The sequence below is a fragment of the Choloepus didactylus genome, chromosome 4 (assembly GCF_015220235.1).
Source record: "Choloepus didactylus isolate mChoDid1 chromosome 4, mChoDid1.pri, whole genome shotgun sequence".
NCBI lineage: Eukaryota > Metazoa > Chordata > Mammalia > Pilosa > Megalonychidae > Choloepus > Choloepus didactylus.
Window position 1 is genome coordinate 114,857,604 of NC_051310.1, and position 27,009 is coordinate 114,884,612.

General features: G+C 37.1%; 1 protein-coding gene across 9 annotated transcripts in view; it reads left to right on the forward strand.

Moving 5' to 3' along the window:
- CSNK1G1 (casein kinase 1 gamma 1) overlaps positions 1 to 27,009 on the forward strand; it is a 223,355-nt gene that overhangs the window by 56,387 nt on the left and 139,959 nt on the right. For 8 of the 9 annotated variants that reach the window (XR_005216446.1, XR_005216447.1, XM_037833721.1 and 5 more), the window contains one exon: positions 13,884 to 14,288. Coding sequence is in view for 7 of the 9 variants with exons in the window: in XM_037833721.1 (XP_037689649.1) it covers positions 14,108 to 14,288 (181 nt within the window). In the remaining 2 variants the exon portion in view is untranslated. Of the gene's footprint in view, positions 1 to 10,631; positions 10,688 to 13,883; positions 14,289 to 27,009 lie in introns of those variants that run through there. The other variant, XM_037833724.1, reaches the window with a different exon arrangement.

Sequence of the window (27,009 nt, forward strand, 5' to 3'; positions counted from 1 at the left end):
TAAAGAAGACATTGCAAGAGTAAATAAAAAAATAGAATATCTTATGGAAATAAAAGAAACTGTTGGCCAAATTAAAAAGACTCTGGATATTCACAATACAAGATTAGAGGAAGTTGAACAACGTTTCAGTGTCCTAAAAGTCCACAGAACAGAAAATGAAAAAACAGAAGAACGAATGGAGAAAAAAATTGAAAAAATCGAAATGGATCTCAGGGATACAATAGATAAAATAAAACGTCCAAATTTAAGACTCATTGGTTTCCCAGAAGGGGAAGAGAAGGGTAAAGGTCTAGAAAGAGTATTCAAAGAAATTGTTGGGGGAAAACTTCCCTAACCTTCTACACAATATAAATACACAAAGCATAAATGCCCAGCAAACTCCAAATAGAATAAATCCAAATAAACCCACTCTAAGACATATTCTGATCAGACTGTCAAATACTGAAGAGAGGGAGCAAGTTCTGAAAGTAGCAAGAGAAAAGCAATTCACCACATACAACGGAAACAACATAAGATTAAGTAGTGACTATTCAGCGGCCACCATGGAGGCGAGGAGGCAGTGGCATGACATATTTAAAATTATGAGAGAGAAAAATTTCCAACCAAGAATACTTTATCCATCAAAACTCTCCTTCAAATTTGAGGGAAAGCTTAAATTTTTCACAGACAAACAAATGCTGAGAGAGTTTGCCAATAAAAGACCTGCCCTACTTCAGATACTAAAGGGAGCCCTACTGACAGAGAAACAAGGTAAGGAGAAAGAGGTATAGAGAATTTTAACAGACATATATAGAACCTTACATCCCAAATCACCAGGACACTCATTTTTCTCTGGTGATCACGGATCTTTCTCCAGAAGGGACCATAAGCTGGGACATATAACAAGCTTCAATAAATTAAAAAAAAAAATTGAATGTACTCAAAGCACATTCTCCAACCACAATGGAATACAATAGAAGTCAATAGTTTTTGAATTGTAACTCCACTATTTACTTCCTACATGATATAAAATACGCAAACTCTAATGACAAATCAGTGGTTTTGAACTCAATGTAAAATATATAATTTTAGACAACTATATAACGGTGGGGGAATGGAGGAGTATAGGAACATAGTTTATGTGTCCTATTGAACTGAAGGTGGTATCAAAGAAAAACAAGATTGTTATGGATTTAAGAGGTTAATTTTAAGCCCCCCAGTAAACACAAAGAAATTATCAGAGAATATAACCATAGAGATGAAAATTAGAGTATGGGTTAAGAGAAATGGGGGAAGGGGCAATGGGGAGTTAAGAAATGAGTGTAGGGTTGCTGTTTGAGGTGAAGGGAAATTTCTAGTAATGGATGGTGGGAAAGGGCATTGCAACATTCTAAAGGTGATTAATCCCACTAATGGAATGCTAGGGAGGGGTTGGAATGGGAAGATTTAGGCTGTATATATGTTTCCACAATTGAAAAAAAAAAAAAAAAGTCTAAATAGATGACAATTGAATGCCAAGGGTGAACCTGGATGGGACTGGAGGATGGAGGACAGGAGGCTCAAAGGGACGCAGTTGAGACATAAGGAAAAGGAAATATAGAATGTAAGCTTTGTATCATTGTTGAATCTCTTGTACTTCTTAGCTGTGCTTAATGGGATTGCATAAAATAATGTTCTTGTTCATGGGAAGTGTATATATGAATTATAGTGTTTGTTCAAGGATGTGTGCAGCTAGCTCTCATATGTTCAGAAAACAGAGCAATAGATGATGGATGATAGATAGGGAGGGAGGGAGGGAGGGAAAGAAATAGCAATGTGACAGCATGTTAAAGATGGTGGATTGGGCTATCGGGGGAGGGGGGACAGGGTATGATGGAGTTCTGTGTATGAGGTTAGTATTGTTTTTGCAACTGTTCCTATAACTTTGAATTTATTTCAAAACAAAAAAAAAGCATTTGTGGTTATATCTCCTTTTTTTTTTTTCTTTTTACAGTTCTTTAAACCTTTTTCTCTTCCAGTGAAATGATGCAGTTTCTAGTATACCCCGTTTACCATTAGAGAAAGTGAATCAAATGGAGGGAAGCAAATTAGTAGCAGTGCTGAGAATAAAATTGCAGATTTCTAGCCTTGATCTTCTACCTCACTAACTTTGTGCCTTTGTTAAATATGTTGTTTCTGCGTAGCCTCTAAAAATGCATTGGACCTAAATGTTAATAATGTCAGAAAAGCCTCCAGTCGAGAATATTAAGATTTGGATTTAAAATAATACCAGTTTGTGAGTTAGTTTTTATCTTCTAATGCTCTCTAAGATAGGTAAAAATTTGGGTCATACTTTTCTAATGGCCAGGGCCTTTTCTACAGTGATAACACATTGCAGATAATTATGGCAGGGCATAATTTTCATGGTCCTTGTGATTATTACATTTTTCCTTTTCAAAATGATGGCAAAAATTATAATCTTATGTATTTGGTTCAACTTTTTAAAATCTGTTCACTGGTTGAAAACCAAGATTGAAAAGTCATTAAATCCTTTATTTAAGTATTTATTTATTCTCCAAATATTTGAAAACTTACTATGCTAGACCTGTGAGTAAAATGATGAATAAGACAACAGTTCCTACCTTCACAGAGCTTCACAATTACAGTGCACTGTGATTACTGTTATAGTGGGGGGCTAAGGAGTACCTAAGAGGGTCATGTAACCCAAAATTGGGGAGTCAGGAAAAATTTTCTAGGGAAAAAGACTTTTAAGGTAAAAGCTAAAGACAAAGTAAGTTAACATGATGAAGAGCAGAGATAAAAGAGGGGTCCAGACAGAGGGCTGTTTGGGGGGAATTGAATTAAGTTTGGTGCTCAGGAACGTATCAGTGGAGAATTTAACAGACCTGAAGCTGGAGAGGTAAGCAAGTGTTTTATCAGACAGGACACTAAGCCATGTAAAGGATTTTACATTTTATCCTAAGAGCAGTGGGGAGCCATTGAAGTCCTTTTAGTTGGACAGTGACATGATCAGACTTGGATTTTAGAAAGTTCCCTTTGGCTCCAGTGGTGGATGAAATCAAGAGGAAAGGGGGTTGAGGGAAGAAACTTGGAAGCATGGAGTCTAGTTAAGAGATTCTGTCACCATCCTCGTGGAAGAATAGTTTCTTTGCCAGAATGATATTAAGGAAGATGGAGAGAAATGTATCGATTTGATTGTTATTTAAGAGCTAAATTTAAAAAAAAAAGTATGAAATATATATGCAGAAAAATGATAAATTTCAAAGTACATTGCAACAAATAGTTATTGAGAATATTTCAAAGTATAGTATGGGCTATGATTCCACCATTTCAGGTATTTCCTTCTAGCTGTTGTAATACACTACAAACTAAAAAGAAATTTCTGCATAATGATTGAGTAGTCATAATCATTTGTTAAATCGCATCTTCTCTGTTACAGCTCCTCCTCCTCATTTGATCATTGTATCAATCTTAAGGGCTATTTGGACAGTGACCACTCTAATTTCTTTATGCTGAAAAGGAGTGTTGACATTATGGAGTAGGGGGATGCAAGTGGTTGATCCTCCTGGAGAGATTGGTACCTCTGGGTTTCAGGGCTTGTCTGGCATAGGAATAATCTGGAGGTTTTAAGTTTCTGCAAAATAAACTTTAGTGAGTGAAACTTTTACATAGAATCTCAGGTAGAGCCCTGCATATTCTTTAGGGGTTTCAGCAGTACTGTTGCTTGGGGCTTGGCATACCATGGCAATTTGAGACATCTCGCTGAAGCTTATATTAAGAGTAACCTCCAGAATAGCCTCTTGACTCTATTTGAACTCTCTTAGCCACTGAGCCCTTATTTTGTTAACATTTCTTTTCCCCCTTTTGGTCAAGAAGGCATTTTCAGTCCCACAATACCAGGGCCAGGCTCATCCCTGGGGGTCATGTCCCACGTAGAGGGGAGGGTAATGAGTTTTTTTGCAGAGTTGGGCTCAGAGAGAGAGAGGCCACATCTGAGCAACAAAAGAGGTTCTCTGGAAGTGACTCTTAGGACTAATTATCGTTAGGCTTAGCTTCCCCATTGCAGAAATAATTTTCATAAGAGCAAGCCTCAAGATTGAGGGCTTGACTTATTAAGTTGGGAGTCCCTAATGCTTGAGAGAGTATCAGGGATTTCCCATGTGGGGAAGTTTAATAGTTCCATATTTTTTCTCCAGTCCCTGAAGGGACTTTGCTAATACTTTTTTATTATCAACCCAACACACTCTGGAATGTATCAGGGTATTACATTAAGCAATACAGAATTATAAGATCTCATTCCCTGTTCTAGGCTCCATGTGTTTAGGTTATTTAAATGAACTGGCCAAACAGGTTAAGTTAAATTGTATGCTACAGAAAATTTAAATTTGGACAAAACATCTTTTCCTTTGGTCTTACACAGAAGGTGAAGTTTTAAATTACAGACGATATCCTTTATCCTATATTCTGATTTATCTTAGTCCCAACCAGATCAGCTTTGTTCATATCTCTAATTGAAGTCTGATCTCATTTTCAGCTTCTTTAACAGTTGCTCTATGGAATAATGCTGACTTTCAGTGTTGCAGAACTCTAACTCTTGAGTCTGAGGTGTCACACAGGTACCCATTGGTCCAGGGAACTACCAGGTTGTACACAAAGAGCACAGCATCTCAGAATTTAGAAATAACACATAAAATTCAGGAATAAATGTGACTGCTGTAAGAACTTACAATCTAGGCCCTACATTTCTTATAAGCATTGTCTAAATGAGACTGTACAGTATTTATCCTTTCGTTTCTGGCTTATTTCATACAACATAATGTCCTCAAGTTTCATTTACCTTGTTGCTTGCCTCACAACTTCATTCTTTACTGTAGCTGCACAATATTCCATCATATGTACTATTGAAGAGTTAAATTTGATAGTTCTCTGTGTCTGATTTAAGTCACTGGGGTAGACAGTGGTATTGTTCACTGAGATAAGAACCTTAGAGAAGAAAGGAGGCTTGAGGTTTGGGGGGTTGGGGAATAAGAAGTGGAAGCCAAGAAGAGGAGTTCAGTTGGAACTGTTGAATTTTGAGGTGTCTTTAAGACATTTAAGTAGAAAAATTGAGTATGTGCCTGAATATATAGATTTGAGTCTCAGGAAAGCAACGACAGTAATAGGTGTAGATGTAAATTAAGGATTCATCAGCCGGGAATGAACAATGCCAGTGCCTCCTTTTACATAGTAGATGCTTAATAAAGATGTGTTGAATGAATGTGTGACTGTAAGTCTTGATTTTGAGAGAGGCAGGCTTGGGCTAGTATGTTGAGGAAATTAAGCAATTCAAGGACAGGCTGAGTAAGAGGAACTTTTAAAGGAGAATAAGAAGGAGCAGCCAAATAAATAAGAGGAAAATCAGGCTAGAGTGACAACATGAACTCAAAGAAGAAAAACAATTTCAAGAAAGAGCAAATATATGTGTATGCATATATAAAGTCATGCATTCTCACTGCTACTCTAATGCTAGTCCAGTATCACAGAGTTCATTCTAGTGTTTTCCCTGTCCATTTTTTTCTTCCATTTTTAAAATTCAGTTTTATCAAGATATATTCACAAACCATACTGTCATCCACAGTGTACAATCATTTGTTCCCAGTACCAATATATAGTTGTGCCTTCATCACCACAATCAATTTTTGAACATTTTCATTACCACAAAAAAAGAATAAGAACTAAAATTAAAGTAAAAAAGAACACCCAAAACATCCCATACCCCCCATCCTTCCCTATTATTCATTTACTTTTTGTCCTCATTTTTCTACCCATCTGTCCATACGCTGGATAAAGGGAGTGGGTTTTCTTCCATTTTTATAACTCTTCTCTCATACAGTGAGAAACTTAGCCATTATTGTCCTCAGTGTATTTACTTATTTGATTAATCTCCCATTGTCACCTCTACCCCCTCCTCCCTCACTCCACTTGGGTTCTGTCACCCTTCCACATGGAACCCCATATTGGATTGTACTTGGGTTCTCACCTCTCTTACTGGGCTCTTCACCCCTTTCAGGATTTGACACTCTACTGTGCTCTCCATCTCTTCCCCACTCTCATGGACTTGTGCATTTTTTTAATTTGAGTTACATACAGTGAAATGGACATATCTTAAATGTACACTTGGTTATATTTTTGATGAATATTTATACCTGTAGATAGAAGATATTTATCACTCTAGTGTCTGCTTCCATTTTTTTATTCTATTTATCTGTCCATCAGTCTATCAATCCATCTATTTGTCCATCTGTATATCAATCCATTTTCTGAACACTTGAGTGTAAAATAATTTTTTTAAAATTCAGTTTTATTGAGATATAGTTACATACTGTATAATTATCCATGGTGTACAACTGTTCACAGTACTGTCACATAGTTGTGCATTCATCACCCCAATCAGTTTTTTTATTCAATTTTGTTGAGATATATTCACATACCATACAATCATCCAAAGTGTACAATCAGTTGTTCACTGTACCATCATATAATTGTGCATTCATCACTCCAGTCTATTGTTTGAACATTTTCCTTGTACCGGAAAAAGTGAAAATAAGAATAAAAAATAAAAGTAAAGAACACCCAAAACACCCCCCCTCCCACCCTATTTTTCATTTAGTTTTTTTGTCCCCATTTTTCTACTCATCTATCCATACACTGGATAAAGGGAGTGTGATCCTTCAACTTTTTTTTTCCTAAGTCTCTTTTGGCTAATCCAAGTCCTTTGTCCTTTGCTTTTCCATATCCATGTTATGATCAGCTTGGGAATTTCTATACAAACCCTATAGTGATTCCCACTCCCCTTTTAAAACTTTTTTGGGAAATAACTTCAAAATAATACAAAACCAATTCAGAAAATGCCACAAACCCCCCACCAAGATATCAAGATCCACCAAATTTTAGTGTTATGCCACATTTTTTTGCCCAGATGCCAATAGTTTGGGCATTTGCCCAACAATGCCCTTTGGGGCCTTGTCCTCCATTGTTAGATCTAGCCCAGGATCATTCATTGTAATTAATTGTCACTGTCTCTTTAGCCCCCCCCCCTTTTTTTTTATTTAATTGTAGAAAATGTACAACACAAACTTTCCCATTTCATCCACTGCCAAGCATGCCGTTCAGTGGAATAAATTACATTCACAGTGTTGTACTGCTTTCACCACCATCCCAAACAAAAACCCTACACCTGTTGTACATTAACTACCCGTCTCTCCCCATTCTGGCACCTGGTAACCTGTACTCTACTTTCTGTCTTTATAAATTTCCTTCTATCTATTTCATATAAGTAGAATCAGGTAGTATCTGTTCATTTGTGTCTGGCTTATTTCACTTAACAAGATGTCTTTAGGGTTCATCCAGGTAGTTACTTGCATCAGAGCTTCATTCCTTTTTAAGGCTGAATAATATTCCATTTTACATATATACCGCATATTTTAAGCCATTCATTTGCTGATAGACATTTGGGTTGCTGCTGCATTTTGGCTATTATGAATAATACTGCTCTGAACATCAGTGTAGAAATACCTGTTTGAGTCCTTGCTTTCAGTTCTTCTGGGTATATATCTAGAAGTGGGATTGCTGGATCATATGGTAGTTCTATGTTTAACTTTTTGAGGAACCAATGAATTGTTTTCCATAGCAGCTGCACCATTTTACATTCCCACCAACAGTATATTAAAGATCCTATTTCTCCACATCCTCACCAGCACTTGTTAATTTCATTTTTTTAGTAATAGTAATTCTAAGGGGTTATGAGGTAGTATTTCATTGTGGGTTTTTTTTAATTGATAAGTTTACTTTATTAAAATTTAAAACTTCTATTCTGTAAAAGACACTGTTAAAGGAATGGAAAGACAAGCCTCAGGCTGAGAGAAAATATTTACAAAACAGATATCTAGAAAGGACTTGTATCCAAAATATACAAAGAACTCAACCAGTACTCCTCAAACAGTCTAGGTCATCAAAAGCAAGAAAAGTATGAAAAACTGCCACAACCAAGAGGAATTTAGGGAGAAATGATGACTAAAGCTTAATGTAGTATTCTGGATGGGACCTTGGGGAACTCCTGTTTTGAAATTCGTTCTCTGATGAGCAGGGCTCTTCTGCTTGCTCCAACCTGAAAATCATTTCTGGTTCTATGTAACAATACCCCATCGAGGCACGATGGCTGTAGTTCTCCAGCATCTATCTCTGTAGAGGGTCCTCTGAGCAGGGAGCAGGTGCTGCTATTTTTCCTGGGTGAACGCCACAGTCATGTCCTTGAATGACATGATACCTGAAGTCTGTTCATTTTCTGTGTTTCTTGGGAGATTGTAGCAAACTGTGAAGGCTATTGGCATAAACCTGAGTGTTCCAGGTGCTCTCCCAGTGTCTCATGGTTTTGATTTGCATTTCCTAATAGCAGTGCTGAACATCTTTTCATGTGTCTATTGGTCATTTGAATTGATAATAAACAAACAGTAAATCAGTGATTTATTTTCTACTTCACAGATGGATTCACAATTGTAATTCTCCAGTTCTTTAAATATTTGTTCAGATGATTTTATAATGTGACTATAAATAAATCATTTAGTATCCTTGTGAAATAGAAATCCTCACCTATGTATTAACACTAAAGAATTTAAATTTATAATAGATTCTTGTTACATCAATTCTAGGAGTTCTTAGTATTAATTAGAATTTTGTTTACTTTTACTTTGTGTAAATATTTGGTTAGGTCCCAGGAATCTTTTCTGTCAATTAAGCAGGACCATCATAATTATTACTCAATACATTAAAGAAGATATAACAACATCCGTTATCTCAAAGGCTTATTATTAAAAATTGGATATTAAAGTACATCTCAATATAATCTGATACATGGTAGGTGGCAAATGAATGGTGTAGACAGTGCTGTTCCAAGTGTTAATGATGAATTGAGTATAAAAGATTTTATAAAGGATATAGGACATGAGTTAGATCATAAATGCAGACAGAATAGTTAGGAGGCTGTTGTAGGTATATGGGCTAAGATATGGATGCTCCTTATGTTCATGTAGTAGCTTTTTTAATATATGCATTGAAATAGGGAGTTGATATTGAAGGGTCTCAAATGACATGGTAAAGATTATAACTAGGAATGAGGAAATAGTTTTGAGCAGTGGGTGGTGATAAAGAAATATGACTTTTTAATTTGTGTTTTAAAAAGTTTGGATCATTCAAGTTTGATTTTTTTAAATAAGATATGCCACATAAAGTATTATTAAATATTATTCATCTTTTATAATTACAGATTAGACAATGCTAATGTCCCATGCATAGGTTAGAAAATTGTCACCTTAAATGTGAGTTTTTGTCATTTTTGTTGGAGGTAAAGTGATTGTTCTGTTCTACAAGCAGGTGTTAACATTCTTTTCCCAGGTGAATGAAATTTTTGGCTTTCTGAACCTGGCAGGTACTGTGTGTTCTTCTAATACATACATTAGATATATGTGGGTAATACTATACCTAATGTTACATGAGTTTAAGTGCAGTGGAGAAAACCAGTAACAAGCATTATAAAAAGAACCTCTATTTGTTAGAGAAGTAGTGTGAACACAAATGAAAAATTGAAGTGAAATAGTCAAGGTAACACAGTTTCCCAAATTTTACAAATGAGATTATTATGTTAGTGATAATTTATGAAAATCTGGGAGCTAGTTGAATGTTCACAAATTTTCTGGGTGGCATAAGACACAGCCTATTGTTGGCCATTTCTCACATACACCCTCCCACCAATTAAGATGGGGACGATCTTAAATAAAACATTTTAAATTTTATTTCTGTTTTTTTCCAATTTTGTGTGAGGACTTGGTAAAAGACAAGGATAATCAGGAAATTGGATACAGTTGTAAATAAGAGATAAAAAAATGAGGAGAAATATAAATTTGTAATGCGGTTCATGTAGGAAGTTCAGTAATTGCTGACCTCATCACCCTGAGTTTTCTTTCTTAACAGAACATACATTATAAGTGTAAATGTATCGTTTCCTCTATTCAGAGAAAGGCATTTTATTAATGATTAACACTGTGGAAGCTATATGTCATTATGTTGTTTTAATAATGCAAAGAAAACAGAAAGGTGAAAATAAGCAGTTTGTTTTAACTCCTGTAATGCAGTAAACAGATTATATTCTTGAATTATGTGCCCACTTGTTCATTCAGCTCACAGCTTTGTGGTTGGCATTGTACTAAGGAGTTAAAAGAAAGGCTTTTTTAGGAAACCTACAGTTTAGACATTTTTGTGTTATTGAATACAAGCAATAAAAATCAAATAGGTCTTCTAATTCTCTTCTTCCTTAAAGTTTTAAGGAAAATGCTTAAGAAAGTGAAGTCTAAGTATGTGAATAGTAAGTGATCAGTGATAATACAGTATTTTCTTGTTAAGGATACACCTGGATCATCAAAAGATTTGAGAAGAAACTGTCATCATTATTAAACAGCATTGAAATGATCTCATTGTAAACTTTTGTATAGGGCTTAGTTCTGAATTGGGGCACTGGAGAATTCCAGTATGGATCAGTACTGTGTTTTAAGATTTTTTTGTTTCTTGGTGTCCTAGTTTGCTGGGGCTGCTATAACAAAGTACCACAAAATGGATGGCTTAAAACAACAGCAATGTGTCATCTCACAGTTTTGGAGGCTAGAAGTCTGAAATCAAGGTATTCACAGAGCCTTGAAGTCTGTTGGGTTTCCTCTGAAAGTCTATTTCCTCTGAAGTCTGTTGGGTTTTAGCTGTGGCTTGCCAGCAGTCTGTGGCATGAGTCAATCTCTACCTCCATCGCATAACTGTCTTCTCTCCATCTGTCTCTTCCTGAGTCTGTCCAAATTTCCTCTCCTTGTAAGGACACCAGTCATATTGAATTAGGACCCACCCTAGTCCAGTTTGGCCTCATTTTGACTAACATCTTCAGATATCTTATTTCCAAATAAAATCACATTCACGGGACTAGGAGTTAAGACTAGAACATATCTTCTTGGGGACACAGTTCAATCCATGACCCTCACGTTTATTTTCACTTTGGGGTTTGCAAAAGGATCTTCTTTTAGGCACTCTGTCATTGCATTCTCATTCAACAGTGAAGACTAGACTAAAAAGTTGGGTTTTACAAAGCTTTAACCTAATATCACTTAGTACCACTAGGGTTTCGGAATGTTCCTCATAGAAGTAATCTGTGACAGTTGATAACTTTTTGGATTGCATGACTGCTGCCAGTGCTTAGCAAATGGTGGGGAAGGAGAGCAGTAAGTACCTCACTTCTGTTATATTTGGGCCAAATTAGAAGAAAGAACTTTTCATTCCATTGCCCTCTGTTTATTTAACTTGGATTACCTCCCCCCCATACCCCCAAAAAAAATTCTTTTTTTTTTTTGATTTTTTATTTTGAAATAATTTCAAATTTACAGAACAGTTGCAAAATTAGTACAAACCCCATTCAGAGAACTCCAGTATATCCCCACTCCCCCAGATAATCAGATCCCCCAATTCCAACATTTTGCCACTTTTGCTGTATTATTTCATCCATCTATCATTTATCTATTTATCTGTCCATCCATCCATCCCTCTATTTTTGAACATTTGAGTGCAGGTTGTACACATCATGTTCCTTGAACATATAATACTCCCAAGTACATTTCCTATGAGCAAGGACATTTACTCGCACTTACATTAAGTGCAGTCACCAAGTTCAAGAAATTCAACATTGATTTAAAGCTTGTATTCTATATTCCAATTTTTTCTTATGTCCCAGTAATGTCCTTTTGAGAGTTTTCTCCTCCATTGTTAGATCCTATCCAGTATCATGTGTTGCATTTACTTTAGATTCTCTTTTGTCTTTTTCTTTTTAATTGTGGGAGCATATGTACAACATAAATCTTCCTATCCTAGTCCCTCCCAAGTATACCATTCAGTGGAATTAATCACATTCATAATGTGGTAGTACCTTCATTATCATCCATTACTATCACTTTCCCTTCACCCCATACAGAGACGCTGTACTCATTTTGCATTACTTCCCCATTGCCCCTGCCGCTAACCCTGGTAACTTGTACTCTACTTTTTGTCTCTGAGTTTGCATATTCTCTGATATTTTCTTTGTGTTTACCATGGGGCTTAAATTTAATATCCTAAATCTATATAACAATCTCATTCGCTTTGATACCGACTTAATATCAGTAGCATGTTCCTATACATTCCATCCCCCCACCTTTATGTAGTTGTTGTCACAAATCACGTATTTATACATTATGAGTCCCAACCTATTGATTTATCATTACATTTTGTGCCTTCGCTTTTGGATCCTGTAGGAAGTAAGAGGTGAAGTAACAAATCAAAAGACAATCGTACTGGCATGTACAGTTACCCATATCTTTATTCTTATTGTTTATTGGAGATTTTTATTTTTTCATGTGGCTTCATTTAATTGTCAAGTGTCCTTTCCTTTCAACCTGCAGAACTCCCTTTAGCATTTCTCATAGGGCTGATCTACTGGTGATGAAATCCCTCAGCTTTTGTTTACCTGATGATGTCTTAATCCCTCCTCATTTTTGAAAGGCAGTTTTGCCAAATACAGAATTTTGGGTTGGCAGTTCTTTGCTTTCAGTGCTTTAAATGTCATCCCACTGCCTTCTTGCCTCTGGTTTCCAATAAGAAGTTGACATTTAATCTTATTAAGGCTCCCTTGTATGTAACATAGTGCTTCTTTCTTGCAACTTTCAGAATTCTCTGTCTTTGACATTTACTACTTTGAGTATAACATGGTACAGTGTGGGTCTATTTGGATTTATTCTGTTCGGAGTTTGTTGAGTTGTCTTGGATGTGTAAATTCATGTCTTTCATTAAATTTGAGACGTTTTCAGCCATTATTTCTTTGAATATCCTCTATGCCTCTTTCTCTCTTTCTGGTACTCCCACAGTGCATATATTGGTATATTTGATGGTGTTCTGTAGGTTCCTCGGACTGTGTTTGTTATTCTTCATTCTGTCCTCTTTCTTCTTCTCAGATTGGCTAATTTCAATTATCTTCAAGTTCACTGATTCTTTCTTCTGCCAGCTCCAATCTGCTGTTGAACCCCTCTAGGGAATTTTAAATTTCTATTACTGTGGTCTTCAGCACTGTTTGATTCCTTTTCATAATTTCCATGTCTATTGATATTCTCTTAATGTTTATCTCTCAGTTTCCTCATTTCCTTTAGTTCTTTAAGTTGATGTTTTCCCCTACCTCTTTGAGTATTTTTAGGACCATTTTTTAAAAGTATTTTTAGATATACGTGCTCCCAGTATGTACACAAAGGTTATTCTATGCCCTCCAGAATTGCAACCAGGGATTCCCACTGGGAGTACTGACTGGCTCCATGTCAGCTCTGTGCCTGGCTGGTGAGGGATTAGAGGAGGGGCCCTCCAGGGTGCCAGGAGATCTAAATCACTTTTAAGTGATCTTTTTCTTGATGCATTGCTCACCCTGTTATTGCAATTGTTTAACTGTTTTCTAGGAGATTTTGGAAAGATGTTTCTGCCAGTTCTTGCTGGTTGTTCAAAGCTTTTTAGGAGGATGGAGCTCTGAATTGTCTCACTCCACCACTTAATCTAAAAATTGCTTTCTTTTTGGTCAAATGTACAGTAGTAGAAGGCATTTTTTATGAAAGACGTGTATTCCTGTGGTCCGCAACCTATTGAGCTTATGTTACTAGATGAATAACTAGTCTAGATTGCTAAACATTTGGAAGGATATAAAACTCATTTCAGGAACCTGTCCACTTTGTTCATTTTTTGGATAGGGTCCATTCTAATTAGCGGTGACATTCTCCAATTTGTTTTAAAATTTAATTTTTAACAATGTTTTCTTTATTTTCACCTAGGTTGCAAAAAAATATCCTCCTATGCTTGAGATCTTCAGACTACACGTCCTACAGGAATTGATCAATGGTTTTTCATCTCTTGGAGATACATTAGAAACGTAAATATGGTGCCAAAAGAACTTTTTGTCTTTCTCTGACTATGGTTCATTCGGAAATACTTTTTTACTGAAGAGAGGTATACACACTGAGCCTACCCATTGTACAGGGACTCTGTCATTAGGATCATGGACCATCCTAGTAGGGAAAAGGATGAAAGACAACGGACAACTAAACCCATGGCACAAAGGAATGCACACTGTTCCCGAACATCTGGCTCCTCAACATCCTCTGGGGTTCTTATGGTGGGACCCAACTTCAGAGTTGGCAAGAAGATAGGATGTGGGAACTTCGGAGAGCTCAGATTAGGTAAGAATTTGGTTACGTCAGTGGCATCCACTAATACAACAGTAGCTATAATAAGATTTGGTGTGTTTCAAGATAGGCAGTTTATAATTTTTTGAGAAGTCTCTCTTAACTAAGGCTTATTATTATGAGAACTAAAGAATTTGTAAAGAGGACTGCAGTCATCAGTTTTAATTGTTAGGCACATTTTATCTCTCTTTGTGGGGGATAGATGGACTTTTAAAAATTTTCCACAAACTGGAAATCTGCAGACAGATATAACTAAAATGCAGATTCTGATTTAGTAGGTTTGGTCTAGAGGCCTAAATTCTGCATTCTTAACAAACTCCCAGGTGTTGTTGGTGCTGATGCTGCTGGTCTTTGAACCACACTGTTGGAAGTAAGGAAATAAGGCCTTGCTTTAATTCAAATTCTACCCCTGAAAAGGGAAGAGAGTAAATTCCTTTTTAGTTAATACCCAGAATTGGTCTGTAAGAATATGCATCTTACTTAGAGAGGTTATCTGAAAGATACTGTGTTCGTGTTTCTTCCTGGATGTCCCAACATCGGGATTGAACTCCAGGGAGAAATTGTGCAGTTTTATTTCAAAAACAAGGAAATGAATTTTCTCTTTCAAGTATGATTTTATGGATGAGGTGACGATTATCACCCAGTTTGAAGATGTCAGATAGGGAAGGAAGTACATTGAGTATTTACATACTTTTTTTTTTTTTTTTAAATCATCATTTTATTGAGATATATTCACATACCACGCAGTCATACAAAACAAATCGTACTTTCGATTGTTTACAGTACCATTACATAGTTGTACATTCATCACCTAAATCAATCCCTGACACCTTCATTAGCACACACACAGAAATAACAAGAATAATAATTAGAGTGAAAAAGAGCAATTGAAGTAAAAAAGAACACTGGGTACCTTTGTCTGTTTGTTTCCTTCCCCTATTTTTCCACTCATCCATCCATAAACTAGACGAAGTGGAGTGTGGTCCTTATGGCTTTCCCAATCCCATTGTCACCCCTCATAAGCTACATTTTTATACAACTGTCTTCGAGATTCATGGGTTCTGGGTTGTAGTTTGATAGTTTCAGGTATCCCACCAGCTACCCCAATTCTTTAGAACCTAAAAAGGGTTGTCTAAAGTGTGCATAAGAGTGCCCTCCAGAGTGACGTCTCGGCTCGTTTTGGAATCTCTCTGCCACTGAAGCTTATTTCATTTCCTTTCACATCCCCCTTTTGGTCAAGAAGATGTTCTCCGTCCCACGATGCCGGGTCTACATTCCTCCCCGGGAGTCATATTCCACGTTGCCAGGGAGATTCACTCCCCTGGGTGTCTGATCCCACGTAGTGGGGAGGGCAGTGATTTCACCTTTCAAGTTGGCTTAGCCAGAGAGAGAGGGCCACATCTGAGCAACAAAGAGGCATTCGGGAGGAGGCTCTTAGGCACAACCATAGGGAGGCCTAGCCTCTCCTTTGCAGCAACCGTCTTCCCAAGGGTAAAACCTGTGGTAGAGGGCTCAACCCATCAAACCACCAGTCCCCTATGTCTGTGGTCATGTTAGCAACCATGGAGGTGGGTTAGGCGAATACCCCTGCACTCTCCACAGGCTCCTCAAGGGGGCACTACATCTTTTTTTTTTAACTTGTTTTTCTTTCTTTCTTTTTTTTTTTTTTAACTTTCCCTTCTTTTTTAAATCAACTGTATGAAAAAAAAAGTTAAAAAGAAAACAAACATACAATAAAAGAACATTTCAAAGAGACCATAACAAGGGAGTAAGAAAAAGACAACTAACCTAAGATAACTGCTTAACTTCCAACATGTTCCTACTTTACCCCAAGAAAGTTACCTAATATAGCAACATTTCTGTGAACTTGTTCCTACTATATCCATCAGAATTTAACAGACCATAGTCATTTCTGGGCATCCCCAGGACGTTAAATAGCTTATCTGTTCTTCTTGGATTATTGTTCCCCCTTCCTTAATTGCTCTCTACTGCTAGTTCCCCTACATTCTACATTATAAACCATTTGTTTTACATTTTTCAAAGTTCACATTAGTGGTAGCATATAATATTTCTCTTCTTGTGCCTGGCTTATTTCGCTCAGCATTATGTCTTCAAGGTTCATCCATGTTGTCATATGTTTCACCAGATCGTTCCTTCTTACTGCCGCGTAGTATTCCATCGTGTGTATATACCACATTTTATTTATCCACTCATCTGTTGAAGGACATTTGGGTTGTTTCCATCTCTTGGCAATTGTGAATAATGCTGCTATGAACATTGGCGTGCAGATATCTGTTCGTGTCACTGCTTTCCGATCTTCCGGGTATATACCGAGAAGTGCAATCGCTGGATCGAATGGTAGCTCTATATCTAGTTTTCTAAGGAACTGCCAGACTGACTTCCAGAGTGGCTGAACCATTATACAGTCCCACCAACAATGAATAAGAGTTCCAATTTCTCCACATCCCCTCCAGCATTTGTAGTTTCCTGTTTGTTTAATGGCAGCCATTCTAACTGGTGTTAGATGGTATCTCATTGTGGTTTTAATTTGCATCTCTCTAATATCTAGTGAAGCTGAACATTTTTTCATGTGTTTCTTGGCCATTTGTATTTCCTCTTCAGAGAACTGTCTTTTCATATCTTTTGCCCATTTTATAATTGGGCTGTCTGTACTATTGTCATTGAGTTGTAGGATTTCTTTGTATATGCAAGATATCAGTCTTTTGTCAGATACATGGTTTCCAAAAATTTTTTCCCATTGAGTTGGCTGCCTCTTTACCTTTTTGAGAAATTCCTTTGAGGTGCAGAAACTTCTAAGCTTGAGGAGTTCCCATTTATCTATTTTCTCTTTTGTTGCTTGTGCTTTGGGTGTAAAGTCTAGGAAGTGGCCGCCTAATACAAGGTCTTGAAGATGTTTTCCTACATTATCTTCTAGAAGTTTTATGGTACTTTCTTTTATATTGAGATCTTTGGTCCATTTTGAGTTAATTTTTGTGTAGGGGGTGAGGTAGGGGTCCTCTTTCATTCTTTTGGATATGGATATCCAACTCTCCCAGCCCCATTTGTTGAAAAGACCATTATGACTCAGTTCAGTGACTTTGGGGGCCTTATCAAAGATCAGTCGGCCATAGATCTGAGGGTCTATCTCCGAATTCTCAATTCGATTCCATTGATCTATATGTCTATCTTTGTGCCAGTACCATGCTGTTTTGGCAACTGTGGCTTTATAATAAGCTTCAAAGTCAGGGAGTGTAAGTCCTCCCACTTCGTTTTTCTTTTTTAGAGTGTCTTTAGCAATTCGAGGCATCTTCCCTTTCCAAATAAATTTGATAACTAGCTTTTCCAAGTCTGCAAAGTAGGTTGTTGGGATTTTGATTGGGATTGCATTGAATCTGTAGATAAGTTTGGGTAGAATTGACATCTTAATGACATTTAGCCTTCCTATCCATGAACATGGAATATTTTTCCATCTTTTAAGGTCCCCTTCTATTTCTTTTAGTAGAGTTATGTAGTTTTCTTTGTATAGGTCTTTTACATCTTTGGTTAAGTTTATTCCTAGGTACTTGATTTTTTTAGTTGCTATTGAAAATGGTATCTTTTTCTTGAGTGTCTCTTCAGTTTGTTCATTTCTAGCATATAGAAACATTACTGACTTATGTGCATTAATCTTGTATCCCGCTACTTTGCTAAATTTGTTTATTAGCTCTAGTAGCTGTATCGTCGATTTGTCAGGGTTTTCTAGATATAAGATCATATCATCTGCAAACAATGACAGTTTTACTTCTTCTTTTCCAATTTGGATGCCTTTTATTTCTTTGTCTTGCCGGATTGCCCTGGCTAGCACTTCCAGCACAATGTTGAATAACAGTGGTGACAGCGGGCATCCTTGTCTTGTTCCTGATCTTAGAGGGAAGGCTTTCAGTCTCTCACCATTGAGTAGTATGCTGGCTGTGGGTTTTTCATATATGCTCTTTATCATGTTGAGGAAGTTTCCTTCAATTCCTACCTTTTGAAGTGTTTTTATCAAAAAGGGATGTTGGATTTTGTCAAATGCTTTTTCAGCATCTATTGAGATGATCAATTGATTTTTCCCTTTCGAGTTTTTAATGTGTTGTAATACATTGATTGTTTTTCTTATGTTGAACCATCCTTGCATGCCTGGAATAAACCCTACTTGGTCATGGTGTATGATTTTTTTAATGTGTCTTTGGATTCGAATTGCAAGTATTTTGTTGAGGATTTTTGCATCTATATTCATTAGGGAGATTAGCCGGTAGTTTTCCTTTTTTGTAGCATCTTTGCCTGGTTTTGGTATTAGATTGATGTTAGCTTCATAAAATGAGTTAGGTAGTGTTCCATTTTCTTCAATGTTTTGAAAGAGTTTGAGTAAGATTGGTGTCAGTTCTTTCTGGAAAGTTTGGTAGAATTCCCCTGTGAAGCCATCTGGCCCTGGGCATTTATTTGTGGGAAGATTTTTGATGACTGACTGGATCTCTTTGCTTGTGATGGGTTGGTTGAGGTCTTCTATTTCTTCTCTGGTCAGTCTAGGTTGTTCATATGTTTCCAGGAAATTGTCCATTTCTTCTACATTGTCCAGTTTGTTGCCATACAGTTGTTCATAATATCCTCTTATAATTTTTTTAATTTCTTCGGGATCTGCAGTTACGTCACCTTTTTCATTCATTATTTTGTTTATATGGGTCTTCTCTCTTTTTGATTTTGTCAGTCTAGCTAGGGGCTTGTCAATCTTGTTGATCTTCTCAAAGAACCAACTTTTGGTGATATTTATCCTCTCTATTGTTTTTTTTGTTCTCTATGTCATTTATTTCTGCTTTAATCCTTGTTATTTCTTTTCTTGTACTTGGTTTAGGATTGGTTTGCTGTTCATTTTCTAGCTTCTTCAGTTGATCATTAGTTCTTTGATTTTGGCTCTTTCTTCCTTTTTAATATACGCGTTTAGTGCTATAAATTTCCCCCTTAGCACTGCTTTTGCTGCATCCCATAGATTTTGGTATGTTGTGTTCTCATTTTCATTCGTCTCTATATATTTAGCAATTTCTCTTGCTATTTCTTCTTTAACCCACTGATTGTTTAGGAGTGTGTTGTTTAACCTCCAGGTATTTGTGAATTTTCTAAGTTTCTGATGGTTATTGACTTCTAATTGTATTCCATTGTGGTCAGAGAATGTGCTTTGAATAATTTCAATCTTTTTAAATTTATTGAGGCTTGTTTTATGTCCCAGCATATGATCTATTCTGGAGAAAGTTCCGTGAGCACTAGAAAAGTATGTGTATCCTGGTGATTTGGGATGTAATGTCCTGTATATGTCTGTTAAATCTAATTCATTTATCAGATTGTTTAGGTTTTCAATTTCCTTATTGGTCTTCTGTCTGGTTGATCTATCTATAGGAGAGAGTGATGTGTTCAAGTCTCCCACAGTTATTGTGGAAACATCAATTGCTGCCTTTAGTTTTGCCAGTGTTTCTCTCATGTATTTTGTGGCACCTTGATTGGGTGCATAGACATTTACGATTGTTATTTCTTCTTGCTGAATTGCCCCTTTTATTAGTATGTAGTGGCCTTCTTTGTCTCTGAAAACATCCCTGCATTTAAAGTCTATTTTATCTGAGATTAATATTGCTACACCTGCTTTCTTTTGGCTGTAGCTTGCATGAAATATTTTTCTCCATCCTTTCACTTTCAGTTTCTTTGTGTCCCTGTGTCTAAGATGAGTCTCTTGTATGCAACATATTGATGGTTCATTTTTTTGATCCATTCTGCGAATCTATATCTTTTAATTGGGGAGTTTAATCCATTTACATTCAACGTTATAACCGTGAAGGCATTTCTTGAATCGGCCATCTTATCCTTTGGTTTATGTTTGCCATATTTTTCCCTCTGTCTATTAATATCCTTTATTGTACCCATACCGAATCTCTTTAGTACTGAACCTTTCTCCAAGTCTCTCTGTCCTGTCTTTGTTTCTCTGTCTGTAGGGCTCCCTTGAGTATCTCCAGTAGGGCAGGTCTCTTGTTAGCAAATTCTCTCAGCATTTGTTTGTCTGTGAAAAATTTAAGCTCTCCCTCAAATTTGAAGGAGAGCTTTGCTGGATAAAGTATTCTTGGCTGGAAATTTTTCTCACTCAGAATTTTAAATATATCGTGCCACTGCCTTCTTGCCTCCATGGTGGCTGCTGAGTAGTCACTACTTAGTCTTATGCTGTTTCCTTTGTATGTGGTCAATTGCTTTTCTCTTGCTGCTTTCAGAACTTGCTCCTTCTCTTCTGTGTTTGACAGTGTGATCAGAATATGTCTCGGAGTGGGTTTATTTGGATTTATTCTATTTGGAGTTCGCTGAGCATTTATGATTTGTGTATTTATGTTGTTTAGAAGATTTGGGAAGTTTTCCCCAACAATTTCTTTGAATACTCTTCCTAGACCTTTACCCTTTTCTTCCCCTTCTGGGACACCAATGAGTCTTATATTTGGACGTTTCATATTATCTATCATATCCCTGAGGTCCATTTCGATTTTTTCAATTTTTTTCCCCATTCTTTCTTTTATGCTTTCATTTTCCATTCTGTCATCTTCCAGGTCACTGATTCGTTGTTCAACTTCCTCTAATCTTGTACTATGAGTGTCCAGAGTCTTTTTAATTTGGTCAACAGTTTCTTTAATTTCCATAAGATCATCCATTTTTTTATTTAGTCTTGCAATGTCTTCTTTATGCTCTTCTAGAGTCTTCTTGATTTCCTTTATATCCCGTACTATGGTCTCGTTGTTCATCTTTAGTTCTTTGAGTAGCTGCTCTAGGTGCTGTGTCTCTTCTGGTCTTTTGATTTGTGTGCTTGGGCTTGGGTTATTCATATCGTCTGGTTTTTTCATATGCTTTATAATTTTCTGTTGTTTTTGGCCTCGTGGCATTTGCTGAACTTGATAGGGTTCTTTTAGGGTTTGTAGACCTATTGAAGTCCTTATCTCTAATTTATCAGATCTACAGCTTCGTGGAGTACACTTTCTCTAACTAACCAGCAGGTGGCGTCCACGAGCCACCTGTTCTCCACAAGCCAGTTCTCCCCTGCTTAGCCTTTTTGGTGAGTGGGGGAGTGAGTCTTGTGGGGCCCAGTTAGTGTACCGAGCTTGCGTGTGTAGTTGGTGTTGCCTGCCCTGTATGTGGGGCGTGTTTCTGGGCAGTCGGGGAGGGGGGGTGGCCCTAACAATCAAATATCCCTGGTGATCCTAGAGTTTTAAAGCTGCTGCAATAGTCTAATCCTTCAGTTCAGTCCTGCCACAGTTTGTCTCTGCCACTGACCCACAAGTCCTTGGTATTGGCGTATGGCTCCTGAGACTTGCAAGTGGGCCCCTCTTCCAGGCTGTGCACCCCGGGTCCTCTGTTGAGGGATGACTGTGCTATGTCACAGGTGAGTGCCATCCCCCCAGGGCAGTTCTGGGCTGCTGGGCTGTGTAGGGAGGCTCCCAGTCTGCTCAAATGATGGCTGAGTGGGGCTTTGTTAATTCACACTGCTCCACCTTCCCAACTCTGGGACAGTCAGCTGAGGTTGCAGGGAAGGCTAATGTCCACGCCCAGTTTTGTGGTGTGTGCCTGTTATTTGAAGCCCTTCCGTCACACTGGGTTGTCTGGGGCAGCTCTGGGCTATGGGGCTGGCGATGGACAGGAGTGTTTCCTGTCCACCAGGATGGTGGCTGTGAGCGGACACCCCCCTTTTCTTGGGAAGTTGTGGTGTTTAGTGAATTTTCTCAGCCACTGGATTATTGCCTTTTGTCTCAGAGCTCTCTTAGTTCTGCTCTTGACTTGACGTGCCCAAATTGAAAGTCTTTGAAGCTTTCTGTATTGGGCTTCTTAGAGTAATTGTTTTAGAAAAAGAAAAAAGGATTAAAAAAAAAAAAAAAAGGCCCTCCTCAGAGATCTAATGGGTTATTGAAAGGCTAATAGACAAAGCAACCAGGGCCATTAAGGAAAGGTCCACAGGGCAGAGAGATCAGCTTTTCTTCGGGATTTGCATATGCGCCTCAAGGCCTGAGCTCCGCCCTTCCCCTTTCTGTGTTCACCAGAACTCCAAAAATCCTCTGCTTTTATTTTGGAGTTTTTCGTGTTGTTGTTTTTTTTTTTCTATGCCCGTCTCCTCTCTGCTGGGCTGGCTGCTCTCAGATTCTCTGGTGTCTGGTCTCAGTCTATCTATGGTTGGAGTTTGGATCAGTAGAATGAGTTTCCGATAAGGGCTGCCACTGCAGTTCTCCCTTCTCCTTCCCGGAGCTGACAGCCCCTCCTCCCCCGGGAGTGAGCCTGGCAGGGAGGGGCGCGGGTCCCCTGGCCGCAAAAACTTACAGATTTTGCTGATCTCAGCAGTTCGACATTTTCATGAGTGTTGTATGAAGTATGCCCAAAGACAGATTGCTCTGTGGTGTCCAGTCCACGCAGTTCCTGGCTTTCTACCTACTTTCCTGGAGGAGTAACTAAAACATACCTTTACATACTTTTTAATGGCCCTACCTACATGTGTAGATGGAAGAGAAAATAAAAAACCTTAAAAATGTATGAAGTTGGAAATCAGCTTGGGGAATATGAAAGGGTTCCTTTTTAGGCTAAAGTATTTATTTCAGAGCTGTTGAGTCTTTGGGTTTTTTTGAAGACCCATTGTAAGAGACTTTGGCCTTTGAGGGAATGGGAAGGTAGGAGCATTAGATGTTTAATGTTTGTCACCTGGGTTGCCTACTCCTGATAGTCCTGCAAAAGAAAATGGAAAAAGTCTTACCTGTGATCATCCATGGAGAGCCTCAGGGAAACTTCAGTTACAGTAGCCTGAGATCACTAGGTGCAGAATGGAATTTAGGGATGCTTAGAATGAATTTATTTTTACCCATAGAAGGTTGGCAACCCAGAAATTCAAGACCTGACTAGGATAAAGAAAAGAAGAGAAGCTCTTTATATTTATAGACGTGTTCACATTCGGGTTAACAAATCGGGTGAAAGCCACTGAGAATAGGCGTAAGATGTGTAATTTCACAGTGCTTGACTTCTTAGCAATACTGAGTTGCTTTAGCAACTAGTTTTGTGAATACTCATTTATGTAATGGATTAACTTTAACATCACATGAATACTTGTATTAAGTAGATTATGTTAAAACATCCACAAAATTACTGCTGAGAAACAGTTTCTAATGCGCATAAATTTATGCATTCTCAGAACATCAAAAAATTGTTTAATTTTATAAACATGGGAAAAACCTTGGTCAGTGACAACTGAAAATCTGTTTTCCTTAATTACTTAAGTCTGGATTTGTATTATACAATCTTTTAAGTTTATGTGGGAATAGAAAAATACATTCAGTTAAAAGAATAAGCTTGTAGTCCATAAGTATTTTCATAGTAGTAGAGAGATGTGTTTTATTTCCTCTTATGAATCTAGGATAATTTGGATACTTCTTAGTTGTGACTTTCCTTTTAGTAGAAAGAACTCATCTTGCCTTCCTTTTAAAGTGGTTTATTCTTATGTACTTCTCAGGTTTCCATTAGCCCTGGGAACATATCATTATGGCATTATATTTAGGGATACTTTTTCCCAGCAGAAACCAGAAAAGGGACTTTCAGAGTCATTTGGCATCTTCCTAACAATAGAGTAGGCTATACCCCATTCCATCATTTTATTGCTTTGGTATCAGTGAGTAGAAGATTATACAGATTACAGCATGTATTAATTAGGAAATTCTAAACTCAGGGCAGGTGCCGGTAGGCCTCCACCCAAGTACATTTCTGCTTCAGGGCCTTTACACTTAGAATTCTTTCTGCCCACAAAGTTCTTTTCTAAAATTTTGCTTAGTTGATGCTTCTCATCTTCCTGCCTCAGCTTTTATGTTATCGTCTCTGAAACACCTGACTCTCCCACTCCCATTTAAAGTAGTACATCTCTCCTGTAGCCAAATTCTACCCCATCAAACTGCTTTATTTTAATTCATACCATTTATCAATATCTGAAATGATCTTGTGTATTTGTTTGCCTGTTAGTTGCTTTTTCTTACTTGAACATAAGCCTCTGGGAGGTCAGGGAGTCTATCTATATTGTTTACTGTTGTTATTTGTTAGATAAATAGAAAGATAGCTAGATGGATAGGAAGAAATAAAAAAACAAAAGCATGTTTAGTGTGTTTGGTTCTCTGCCATTCTGTTTCCACTCCATCATCCATTCAACAAATATTTGTTGAATATGTACTATCATGGTAGACTTTGGAAAGGATAAAAGAATATAAGGTGTGGTTTCTGTCCTCAAGAATCCCAGATTAGTGGTAGAGAAAAAAAGAAAAATAAATTATAATAAAAAGTGATAAATATTATGATAGATTATATAAAAACTACTTTGGCAGGGAAAGTTAATGAAAGTTTCAGAGAGGAGGTATTATTAGATTGAGAGTAGGTCAGGATTTCTACTTGGTGGAAATAAGGAAGAAGTCTGCTCCAGATAGAGGCAGCTGGATGCACAAACTCAGGGTATTGTGAAATGGCACAGCGTGTTATCAGAGCAGCAATTAGTTATATGTGACTGGGTTATAGGGTGTGAAGTGAAAGAAAAGTAATAGATTTGGGACTAGATTGTGAAGTGTTTGCCAGCTGTAGAAGCAGTTGGACTTGATCCTGTAAGCAATGGGTGGAATCATTAAGGTTTTAAAACAGAGGAGAGACATCATCTGATTTGTATTCTAGAAAGATAATCCATATAGCAGTAAGATAAGATCAGATAAGAGATTGATATTTTATGGGTTTTGCTCTAATTATGGTACACACATCTCTCTACCTCAGGATATGCTTGAGGGTAATAACCTTATTTTATTAATTTTCATATCCTCAATTCCTTTCACTGTGTATGGCATGCAGTAGGTACTCAAAAAATGTTTGAATGGTGCAGTTCATAAATGAAGAGGCCCTTAGCTCTTAGCTGTGAAAATGGCAATGAAATGGAGAGGAATAGATTATTTGAGGAAAAACTTCAAAAGTAGAGTATAGGCAGGATTTGATTGGTCAACAGTTATTGAGAGGAAGGAGTCAGAGATGATTGAGTTTGCCAGCTTGGGGAGTCCAAGTCAATGAGGAAGCCTTTAATAGCAATAGGAAATACAGGACTGGGATGGGTGGTGGGGAGGGCAGGTAGATAGAGTTTGTGAAAAAATTGACTTTGATGAGTATGCAGCACATATGCACAAAGTTTAAACTTAAGATAGGAATTTAGAAATCATCACCACGTAGATGTTAATGTACCCACAATCGGATAGTAGAAGTGATGCTTGTGGAGATTTTATAAGTAGGAGAGGGAAGGTGCATTTAAAGGACTCTGCAGGAAGAATCTGAAGTGTAGAAAGTTCAAGAAGTCAAAAGGAAAGAGTTTCTAGAGGGCTGGGTTGCAAAGCCTTGTGCCTTAAGGAGGCAGGACAGGTTAATTATTGCCTTTGGTCTTTCACTTCTGATTATATATTTTTGAGATAACATGTATTTTGTATTCTTATAAAAAGCAATAAGCCAAAAGCAAAAAAATGTTTACAGCACATTTTTAAAAAATGAAATACTTGTTGCAAATTTGAAAAAAAAAATGCTTTAGTTGTGTCTCTAGAGATAACCACTTGTAGGGGTTTATTTCTCCAGAATTTTAAAATGTATACAGGTCATATTTTAGAAATGCAGTCAAACTGTGAGGTAAACCTGCTTGGATTACTTAATGTATCAAGACCATCTTATTTCAATTTAAATATAGTCTCTTTCATTTTTACTATCTGTCTATTAGTCAATAATTTAACCAATTTATTAATATACATGTTTTTTTTAGGATTATAAATACTTCTGTACTTAACGTCTTTGTAGACACTTCTTTACAAACTTGGCTGATTATTTTCTTAGGAGAAATACTGGAAGAATACTTTCTGAGTCAAAGGATATGAACATCTGCAATTTTCTTATACCTTTTCAATTTGTCCTCCAAAAAAATGGTTTGCTCTCAGTCTGTGTGTGTGTGTGTGTGTGTGTACACTTTATAAAACCTAAAAATTGTCAAGAATCTTTTCAACTTTGCTAGTCTGGTGGGGGAAAATGAACTTTTCATATATTTATTTATATTTCTTCTTTGAGAATTGGCTTTCATTCATTGAGAAACATGGGAGTTTTGAGGGCCTTCTTTTTTAAAAAAAATGTTTTAAGCCTTCTGCTGAATCGGGCCTGGAAATAATCACCTAAAGATTACAATATGAATGATTCTAGTCCTCCAGAATTAAGAAAATATATATTTCTAATCTGTAAAACTGCTTGTGTTTTTCTTTGTAGTTGCAAGAATAAGTAGACAGATGAAATTCCTTTCACACCCAGCTAAGGATGTATGTATGTTTATGGGTGACCTTTTAGACTAGAGAGACTTGCATATAATTTTAATAATCTTCATATTATCCCTATGTAGTAGGATAGGGCTAGAAGATGTTTTTACTTGCAAACAAGAAAATGGAGGCACTAAGATTTGACCTCTTTGCCCTTTTCCTTCTTTGGTATCTGATGGAATATGCAGAAGCACATTAGCCCAGAAGGATGTTCCTGACAAAGGTAAATTGGCTTGTCCTGTGACACACTCCTCCCTGGCTTCTAAAATAAGACACTTCTTTCTCTGACTAAAGCAGGATGTGCATGACAACTTCTCTGTATATTATTCTTTCTTTATCTGAATTAC